The sequence below is a fragment of the Ceratotherium simum genome, chromosome 15 (assembly GCF_057802395.1).
Source record: "Ceratotherium simum simum isolate JZ-2026a chromosome 15, ASM5780239v1, whole genome shotgun sequence".
Classification (NCBI taxonomy): domain Eukaryota; kingdom Metazoa; phylum Chordata; class Mammalia; order Perissodactyla; family Rhinocerotidae; genus Ceratotherium; species Ceratotherium simum.
The window spans coordinates 5,219,934-5,230,876 of record NC_141914.1 but is presented as its reverse complement, the minus strand read 5'-3'; the positions used below and the strand labels follow the sequence as shown (position 1 = coordinate 5,230,876).

Below are 10,943 nucleotides of genomic sequence, written 5' to 3'. Positions count from 1 at the left end.
ACAGACCTAACACGTAACAGGCGCGGGTTCTAGGCAGCGCCAACGTGGCGGTGAGGAGAACACCGGGGTCCGAAACCCACCCACAGAGCCGGCCCTCGGCCCCGCCTCGCGCCGCCAGCCAATAGCCTTCGCAGCTCTCGCGCACTCCCGCCCATCCCCGGGCCGCCCGGACTCTGCCTCGGCTCGGGCCGCCGGCGCCCCGCCGCGCCAGACACGAGGGCCCTGTGTCCTTTCCCGAAGGCGGAGCGAACGACACCGGCTACCAGGGCGGTCCAAGACCCCGAAGTTAGTCTCGCCAACAGCAGCGGGGCGAAAAGAAGGGGAAAAGGCTGCTCTGGGCTCCCCGCGCACGCTCAGTCTCCCTTGACCCGGAAGTGGTTCTCCCCGCCTCCCCCGCTACCGTAGAGCAGGGAGGCGAAGGCGGCCAGGTCTGTCCCGGCATGCCCCGGGCTTCCGGTGACCTCTGGCCCTTTTCTGTCGTCCGCTCCCGCTGCCTGGCGTGCTCGCCCCCTGTCTTCCCTCTTCCCGTGCTCCCTCGCTCGCTGCCTGGTGACTGTGGCGCCCGCGACCAGCAGGCAGACAGTGGCGGAGGACACTCGTCATGGCCGCCTCTAAGCCAGTGGAGGCAGCGGTGGCCGCGGCGGCTGCGCCCGGCTCCGGGAGCGGGGTGGGCGGCGGCGCGGCCGCGGGCCCGGCGGGGGGCCTGCCGCGATGGCAGCTGGCGCTGGCGGTCGGGGCGCCGCTGCTGCTGGGCGCGGGCGCCGTGTACCTGTGGAGCCGGCAGCGGCGGCGCCGGGAGGCCGGGGGCCGAGGCGACGCGGGCGGTCTGAAGCGCCACAGTGAGCGGAAGACGCCGGAGGGCAGGGCCAGTCCGGCCCCGGGCAGCGGACACCCTGAAGGCCCCGGCGCTCACCTGGAAATGGTGAGAGGCACCCCGGGCCCCGGAGGTGGAACCCGGCGGGCGCAGCCTTCCCTTGACAGGTGGAGCGGGTCGGGGGCTTCCCGTCAGGCGGCAGCTGCGGCCGGCTGCACGTGGGTTTAGGGACACTGAGTTCTGGCTGCTTTGTAGGGAATGGAGTAGCCCGGGGGCACAGGTCAGCGACGTTCTTTGACAGTTTCCTTTTGGTTTCAGAAAAATACTTGTCTTTCTCGGTGACACAGCATTTATTCCTAGCGTCGTGGGTACGGGGGACATTTGCAAATGTGATGATTGTATTTAACCAGTGAAGGAAGCCAAATTCCAGTACCGATTGGTACGTCGTGATAAGATTGCTTTGGTGATTTCCAAGGCCCAGAACGTAATCGGTAATAACCTTTTAATAACGAGCCACTCCCCTTTTTTGAAGTGTTTTAGTGTGGGGGATAGGTAAATACAGTGACTGGTGATTGGCAGAGTAAAATGGGGTTCACTGGCATTTGGTTTTTCATCTGTGGGAGTGCGTTCTTAAACTTTTTAGGTAGAAGAGTCTTAAATTCATTTTTTTTTATTTACCTGGTAGTTTACATAACCAAGCCTGATATGCGGGGTACAGATTTCTCTGATGTTAGGCCAAGCATAGAGGGATCTGGTGAACTGCTTTGTATGGTTTGTTGAACTGACTGTTAAATCCTTTTGGTAGCTGACAGCTGTGCCGGGAATTGGCCTGGCTGCATTTGACAAACTGGGATGGAGTGGGGTGGAGGATTTTATCTGTGTCTGGGATTATACAGTGGTAGTTCCAGAGTAAATCAGAGTTCAGAGAAACCTTTGGTCGAGTAACTCCCAGTTATATACATTTGCAAGTCGTTTCCGCATTGTACTATTAAGGTTGAAAACATGTTTTTACTAAGTAGTCAGATTAGCTTTAGAAGAAGTTTTGATGTGACAATGAACTACCAAAGTTCTGTGCCTACTATGTCAGTCATTGTGCTAGGCCATGAGAGAGCCAGATGGTCTTTCGAATAAGAGAGTAAAACATTGCCTTTTTTTTAAATATAGAAAAGATGCGTTACAGTATGGTGGAAGAAACCATGGACTGTGAGAACTAGGAGCTATGTGCTTTATATTGGGCTTTCCAGCCTAGACTGTGGAAAAGTCATTTTATCTCTCTGACCTTATAGACTCTGACCTTTATCTCTCATCCTTGTGGAATAAGAGGATTAAAATATTAGATCTCTTATATTTTTTCTAGTCTTAAAAATTGGTGGCTCTGAGTGCTGCTAATGAGAGTGGTAATCAGGGGGATTCTTTGAATTAGTCATCACTTGTTTTATGTCATTTTCATATGTCTGAAATTCTCTGGGCTTTTTCTATTTCATTTGTTAATTTTAATCACAGAAGAATAGTAGATGAATGAAAAATGCATAAAAGTTCTCAGTTCTATAATAATCACCAAAAATATAGTTTCTATACATGAAACTAGGTTTTAACATTTCATTGCGGTTTCAAATACTACCCCACCTCACTTGTTTGGTATTTGATAGAATTTAGCAAATTGTCTTTCAGATTTTAGATTTCCTTAAATCTTATTTTCAGTTTTTCAGCATTGTCTGGGTCAACATTGTGATGATTTTTAAATTCCATGGTGTTTTATAGTTTTATCAGAACAATTTCTTTATTCACCTGACTGCTGTTACAAATTAGACTTTAAGATTGACTTCTTTGTGTAACTTTAACTGCTTTTAAATGATTTATTATTTTTGACCCAAAATAAAACTGAGCAAAACACTTGCACGTGCTGTTGTTCGCCTTGTGGAATTTATAGGCTTGTACCTCTAATCTTGCTGTGAATTGCTGGATGATGCTTCAGTAAAGCAACAATAAGAATGTCTTTGCCATTTTTTAATAGAAATTTGTGTTTTAACTGTTCATGACCAATAAATACCAAAAGACGATTTTTTGTCTTTTTGTAGTCTGGTCCTTAGAATTATTATTAGACTAAATATAACTGACCATGAATTGTAATTTATTTATTATCCGTGGTTGGAGAAATTGCTCTGTATTTGAATAGCACCTTTAAATTGGCGATGTCAGTGGGTTTTGTAAATAAAGCAGCATTGGTTTCAACTGATGGAAAAAATGGCAGAATCCTGATGCCCTAACTGTTCTTCCTCCACCTGAGCAATAGCTATAATTTTTAAGAGAATGAAGGAATGGACAAATATTGTTGGTTCAAGGTTCAATATCAGTGAATAAAACGGAAAATCAGTGGGTTTTGTCTGTTAATTTATGTTTGCCTTAATGTACAATGAACTAATAAAATTACTGGGCTTCTATCGGGTTTGACATTTTCATATGCTATGTAGACTGTATACAATTATCTTTTGTCTGAGATAGCAAACATTTGTAAAGCAAAAGCAAAAGTTCATATTTTTGTTTAATTAATAGAGATTTTAGGCTTACGCTAAAGAGAGGCATCTAATCACAGTTGATAGCATCTGAGATTGAGGTACTTAAAGTATTAAATCATGTTCCGTTGGGGCCCATTATAAAATCTGCCATGTTGTGCCATTTTGGTTCAGTAATTTTTTAAAAAAGCGTACGGGCCAGCACTGGTGGCCTAGTGGTTAAGTTCAGCGTGCTCCACTTCAGCAGCCCGGGTTTCCTTCCCCAGTGTAGACCTACACCGCTCTGATAGCAGCCATGCTGTGCTGGTGGCCCACATATTAAAAAACAGAGGAGATTGGCATAGATGTTAACTCAGGGCAAATCTTCCTTAGCAAAGAAAGCAAAAAACAAAACAAAAACAATAAAAAGCGTGAAGAATTACAGATTTTCAGAGTTCGAAAAGTTCTGGGAAGATCATCTCATCCATAGCGTTTCTCAGTCTCTGGGCCTGAGTTACCACAAGGGACTACCATACCCATATATACACCAAGCATGATATCCTGGCTGCACAGATGTCTTAGGTATTTCTTTTTTTCAAACTTGTGGTTAAAAAAAAAAAAATGTGCATTTATTTAAAAGTATTACTGACTTTATAGTAGCTTCTTATCCAGTTATTTTTAATCTGATGATAAAAACAGTTATTCTGGTGATCAAGTTTTTTTAAATGTTACACAGAAGTTATCCCACATAAAATGGTTGGGAACCACTAATCTAAGTCAGCCTTCTGGAATGGGAAGGGAAAGATGTACCTAAACATTTTAATAACGGGATCAAAGACTGAGTAACCTGCTATTATCAGTCATCTTTGAAATGAAGTAATTCTCTTCCCCCAATTGATTGTTTCTAGTCATTTTTTAAAAATCAAGGTCACCAATGACATTTCTATGTAATTAAGTCCACTAAACACCTTTCAGTCTTTATCTTACTTGGTCTTTGGCAGTATTTCATATTGTCTTCTCTTAATTTCATAACTTTTCTGTGGCTTCTGAGACACTACATTCTCCTGATTTTCTTTGTTGTTTTTTTTTAACTTCCTGATACCTACCTCCCTTGCTGATTTCTTCTCAGTCTCTTTTCCAGGCTCTTTTCTCTGCCTCTTCCTTTTGGTGACCTTCGTGGTTCTGTCATAGGCATTCTTATGCTCCATACCTTCCCTGGATGCTTGCCCTCCAGCAGCTTCACTTAGCACTTATATACTGATGGCTCCCTAATTTCTTGTCTATAGCGTAGACCTCTCAAGAGGCCCGAATATAAAAGGAACCTTCACTTCATTACCTCACAAGTATTTCACACCCAGACTCCTGTTTTTCCTGAGAATACATCTTGTCAATTAGCGTGTCTCATCTAACTAGTTTCCCAAGCCAGAAACTTGGATATCATCCCTAACTTTTAACTCTTCTCATGTTCTCCACATCCAATCTAGAAAATTCTGCCTTAAATATCTACTCCATTCTCACTACCGTTATTTCTGGACTGAATAACTGCTACCCTCATAACTGTCTTCCTCCAATCCATTTTGTCACTGCCAAAGTAAATCCTGACAGTCCCATGCTTGAAACCATTAAGTGGTATTCTCTTCATTGCCTGCAAGATAAAGTTCAAACTCATCATGATGTAAGACCCTCCGTGATCTTGATCCTGCTTACCTCTTCAACTTCATCTCTTGCCACTCCCTCTTGTTTCTCACCTTTGGATGTTCTGTGAACACTGCCCAGTAACTCTACCTTCTCATCCTTCAAGTCACAAAATGTAGATCATTTCAGCTTTTCTGAAAACATTCTGTACCTCAGCACACCACTAGTGGTTACATAACCCTCTGAACTTTTCCCTTCCATTGCACTCACCACCTGGTACTAGGGTTGCTTATTCATGTCTTTCCTACTATACTCTTGAATCTGTGAAGGCTGGGACTAGCTCCATCTCTCTTACCATTGAATTCTCAGAACCTAATACAGTGCCTGGCACATAGCAGGTGTTGAGTGAATGAACCAGTGAAGCTTCATTCCTTGACATCGGTAAGTTTATATACATATATATATATATTTTTTTTAATTTCACAAGTTGAATATTTTTTCACAGTTTCCAGCTTTTTATTTTTAATCTACCAGTCAATCCCAGAAATTGGTATAACAGTTTTAAACCTAATTTAGACATTTTTTTTTAAATAAATCACTTGATATTGTATGAGGTACAACCATAAGCCTGCAGAAGCAGCATCCTTATAAGTGGGTTCTGCTTAGGTAAAGAATATTCTGAATTATGATCTAGTAAGTGAGAATGGTTGTAGATTTTTAAAATTTCAAGACATAAAATGGGAAAGGACTTTATTATCTTAGATATTTTCTTCTTATCCTAGGTTTGATTTACATAAAAGTAACAGTTGGTCAATAAAGTATTGAGGGCCGGCTCCGTGGCTTAGCGGTTAAGTGCGCGCGCTCTGATGCTAGCGGCCGGGGTTCGGATCCCGGGAGCGCCCCGAGGCACCACTTCTCCGTCCAACGCGAGGCCGAGTCCCACGTACAGCAACTAGAAGGATGTGAACCTATGACATACAACTATCTACTGGGGCTTTGGGGGGAAAAAACTGAATAAATAAAATCTTTAAAAAAAAAAAATAAAAAAATAAAGTATTGAAAGATTGTTTCTCATGCAGTAAGTATTCCAGAGTTGATTGCTACTTCTGTAAAGCTGGGATTCAAATTTAAAAATGTGCTTTTGGAATTTGGTAAATTTAAGGGAATAAAACCATTTAAGAGATACATTATTGAACCACCTCATGTATATTGTAACTGGATGCATATAAATGTGTAATTATGGTGATAAATTAATACCCGTTTTATTTTCTTACACATGAATTAATGTACCTAATTGTAGCTCATTTTCTTTCACAGTGACTATATGTGATCATCAGGATAATATTATATAAATACTTGCTGAGAATTTACGGTGATTACTTATTGTCAAATGTATATCATTGAAAGCCTTCTGTAATGTCATGTTACTATCACAGGACTTGTTTTAGAAGTCCTTTCTGGTCTCCTAAATTTCTTCAGGGTGCAAGCTAAATACTTCGGAGCGTGTTTCCTGACTGTCCTTTGTTAGTCATTTTCATTCCAGAGCATATTCTTGTAAGTAACTTTCACTGTCAGACCCTGATTGTTTCTTACTTTGTATTCCACTAAAGTTACTGAGATTATACCTTAATATCTGTAGCTTTGGTCTTGAAGTATAATTTGCTTTCCAGAGTAGATTTGCCAAGGGTGTGGGGGCAGGTTCCTAGATTGTGCCTCATGTTTGACAAGTTTCAGCACACAGTGTTTGTTGAAGAGAGAGAAAATGTACTTATTTACTATGTTTCTCATTGTTTCCTTTTAGATTTATCACCTGAGTTGTTTGTTTTTACCCCTGTGTCTTACCCAAATAGGTTTCGATGTATGTGTGTGTATATATGCAGTTGCTACTCTTTGGACTAATTATTTTCTGGTTATTAGCTGTACAATTTACTAAGCACCTGACGTACATTTTCTTAACGTGAATTGGGGTTTCAGTGTTTTGATCAGTGGTAGTTCTTTTGAGAGGCTGCTAGTTAACTTGTTTCCTGCACTGGCCTCTGGCGTTCCTTCAGGATAAAGACTATCCTGTTGGTAGCTGTAGAGCGGAGTCACATCAGATGTGCTTGTAACTAAAATGAATTCAATTATACTGGCTTGGCAAAAAGAAGGATCTAATTGTGTTAATGATTCTCTTTGTCTTTTCACTTAGTGCCCTTTTGCCCTGAAGTCAGTAGTGAACAAGATATGATGCCTGAATTGGTTTCCTTTGTTTCAGTTTGAGTGTGAGTCTCGGTGTGATTCTAATGATAAAGATTCCTATTCTTCATAAAACGTGGATGAAAGGAACATGGAATGAAGGGAAGCAGCTGGACAGAAAGTAATGGAGGGCTGTGAGCAGAAGGTGTTGGGGATGTTAACCAGGTTCATGCTGTCCGGAAGTTTGGTATGGTTGCTTTCCCGAGCAGCAGTGGAGGAGCAGTGGAAGAAGATTTGCAATTTGGTGATTTGCCTGTGTAATTGGATCTTTTTCCACTCAGTGTCATTCAGAACATCATTTTTCTATATTTCAGTAAGGAAAGGAAATTCAGCAGGCTCTGATTTTGGCCTTAGGAGTTAAAGAATTTGTAATAATTTTTGAAGGAAGCTATTATAAAACTTAACCAAATGGAGGGAAATAGCTAATTGAAAGATTCAGTTGGTTTTTAGGTTGATTTAGACTTTGCTGAATAAAAATAAGAAGTATGCATCTTTCTAAGAAGAGGAAGCCTTGTGTACCTGTCTCTCCAGATTTCTCTCTTCTTTTAACTTGTCAGCCCTAGCTATGACTGCCTCTTGGATCTGTTGATGTCAGTTAGCCTTAAACTTCTAGTAGACAGGAACGAGTTCATTGCCTGTTTGTGCTGACGAAACAAGGTCATTACTCTGCCTAGAGAATGTTCTTTTTATTTAATCTGCAAATCTTTAGTAAAAATATTAAATAAATCTTCAGTGTGTTTTGTACTCAAACATACTTTTCATATGCATTTAATATGCCACATTATTTTCTTTATGAACAGTCCCTAGTGTTTTAGGAGTGTGTTAGCCATGTTCTCAATGACTTAGAAACACTGTAACCTTTTTGCAAGAAATTAAATGTCAGAAGTAATTGTTTCATTATTTTGAAGTTTTATTAGGCACATAAAGGTTCGTGGTTTTGATGTGTTCTTGGCAGATTGTACCTTTAATTGATAAAACTATCCTTTTGTGTTCCATCTGAGGTTTTTGAATGGTATTTTATGTTACTGCCTTCTTTTTGTTAGTATTTGCCTTCTGTAACTTTTTTACATTCTTTTTTGACCTGTCGTTTTGTTTTAAGTCATGCCTTATAGGCAGCATGTAGTTATTTTTTTATTTTAAACAGTTTGAAACTTTTTGAATATGGAGATTTAACCTATTCACATTTATTGGTATTGACATGTTTAGTGGTTCCTGCCATATGTACTCTGCTTTTTTGTTTCTTCCTTTACCCTCCCTTTCCTCCTTTTTGCTGTATTGATCATGTGCCCCACTTTGCGGTTTATTTTTAGTGGTGAGGAAGTTGTACACCTCTATTTCCGTTCTGTGTTCACCGTAGATGCTAGTTTGGCTAGGTATAAGATTTTAAGTTCAAGATCATCTTTCTTCAGAACTTTGAAGTTGTTACTTCACTGTTTTATAGTACCTAATGTTGGTGACAGTCTGACACCAGTTTGTTTCTTTTTCCTTTGTAGGTAATCTGTTTTTTCTGTCTAAAAACTTTCAGGATTTTTGTTGTGAAATTTCACCATAATATGTCTAAAAATGTGTGTCACTTTTCAACTCCAAGAATTTTTCTAATATTTCTTTAGAAACTCCTTTCTGTGCATTTCCTTCTAAACTTCAAATAGATAGAGGTTGGAACATCTGGATTTATACTCCATGTCATTTAACATTTTTAATTTTCAAGATGTCTAATTGGTGCTCTTTAAAAGCAGGCTTTTTGGGCCGGCCCTGTGGCTTGGTGGTTAAGTGCGCGCGCTGCAATGCTGGTGGCCCGGGTTCGGATCCCGGGTGCGCATCGAGGCACCACTTCTCCGTCCATCCTGAGGCCGAGTCCCACATACAGCAACTAGAAGGATGTGCAGCTATGACATACAACTATCTACTGGGGCTTTGGGGAGAAAAAATAAAATAAATAAAATCTTTAAAAGCAGGCTTTTTTTTTTTTTTTAATGACTGTGATAGGCTGTCATTCCTCTGATGTTATCTTTTCTGTTTGCTTGGTTTATCCTGCTTTCCCAAATACTAGTTTTCTATTTGAGTTGGGTACCTCTCTTTTATGGTATTAATTTTCCTTTAATGTTAGCAATTCTTCACAGTGTGGTCTCTTGGAAGATGGAGACAAGGTATGCCTGGTACTTGTCTCTTGAGAGTAGGGGATCCTCACTCCTTCTGGATGGCACAGCCCTGCTCCAGTCTGACTTCTGCTTCCCTCAGTGGACTGGAAGGGCTGTTCAGGTTGCTTCAAATGCAGTTTCCAGAAATCACCTTGATAGTTGCCCTGCAGAGCCCAAGCTACATAAGAGATTCCTAGTTGTCTCCTATTATGGATGTTTTGTGCCAAGGATTTTTTCTGTCGCAGTTTTTGAAAGATGATTAAGGGTGTTGACAAATGGAAGATTTTATATTTATCTATTAATTTATTTTTGCTTTATTAGGTTCCTTTCATCATCCCACATGCTAGTTTTAAAATATGCATGTTCTTTGTTGACACTGGCTAGCTTGAACTAGCTGTTTAATATACTGAACTTAGATACATAGAGTTTCCTACACATCTTCCTTTGCACACTATACTTTTTAAAAGTAACTATAGCTGTAGTCAGACTAAAGGAGAAGGGAGACAAAAGGTAAATGAAGGGAAAAAGCAGCAAAGAAAAATGAAGCAAGAGTAAGGGAGAAAAGAGCAGATGCAAGAAAGGGTTGCTATCTCATTCTATGACTGAGATGCCCTGGGCCCTAAGCAACTTGGCTTGGACAGCCCCTGTAAGTTATTTGTGGGAGCAGCTACCTCTGCTTTTGCTTTGTCAGTGCTTACCTGTTGGAGATATATGGATTCTTTCATAATCGCATATTTGTTGAAGTTGGATGATGTAATAAAGTTTTGGGTAAAGACATGCCACAGAGCTCTTGTAGATGGAACCTGGATAACTGGATTTGTCTACAGAGATGCTTCCCAAATGTTAATTGAAGTATTCACCACTGTCCTCAGTGGGTGTTAACTACCAACTCTTCTATATTATACACATGAAGTATGTAAATTGCATCCTTCAGGAAGCAGACTCTGAGACAAAGATAGGAGTGCAAAAAGTTTATTGATGAGCAAACAACAGATTTGGGATAACAGTTGTAATGAATATGGCAACATGTTTCTACTATCTATTCTAAACTGTTGACAAACAGCCTAATAGAAAAATAGCGACTACACGTGAATAAGTGGTTTTCAGAGTAAGAAAGCCTGTGGCCAATAAACATGAAAAGATTTTCAAGTTCGTTGATAGTGAGGAAAATGAAAATAATGTTGGAATATTACTTTATATGGGTAAACCTTTATAGGGGTTATTCAGCCTTGGCGCTATTGACATTTTGGATCTGATAATTCATTGTTGTGGGGGGGCTGTCCTGTGTGTTGTAGAATGTTAGCAGCATCCCTGGCCTCCACCTTCTAGATGCCAGTACCACCTCCTTTCCACCTCAGTTATGGCAATCAAAAATGTCTCCATATATTGTCAGATGTGCCCAAGAATGTAAAATCACCGCTGATTGAGAACCGCTGTTTTATAGCCGTTAGACTGGCAAAAATGAAACACAGCTGGGGCTGGCCCAGTGGCGTAGTGGTTAAGTTCACACACTCTGCTTCGGTGGCCTGGGGTTCGCAGGTCCGGATCCCCGGCGCTGACCTACACACGGTTCATCAGGCCATGCTGTGGCAGCATCCCACGTACAAAATAGAGGAAGATTGGCACAGC

The 10,943-nt window shown here is 41.1% G+C and overlaps 1 protein-coding gene across 1 annotated transcript in view; it reads left to right on the top strand.

Annotated features, from left to right (window-relative positions):
• The first annotated feature begins 410 nt into the window (after positions 1-410).
• The window catches only part of TOMM70 (translocase of outer mitochondrial membrane 70), a 36,386-nt gene continuing 25,853 nt past the window's right edge, over positions 411-10,943 (top strand). The window contains exon 1 of the mRNA XM_004439954.3: positions 411-922. Within this exon, the coding sequence (XP_004440011.2) occupies positions 602-922 (321 nt within the window). The 5' untranslated portion in view covers positions 411-601. The remainder of the gene's footprint in view (positions 923-10,943) is intronic.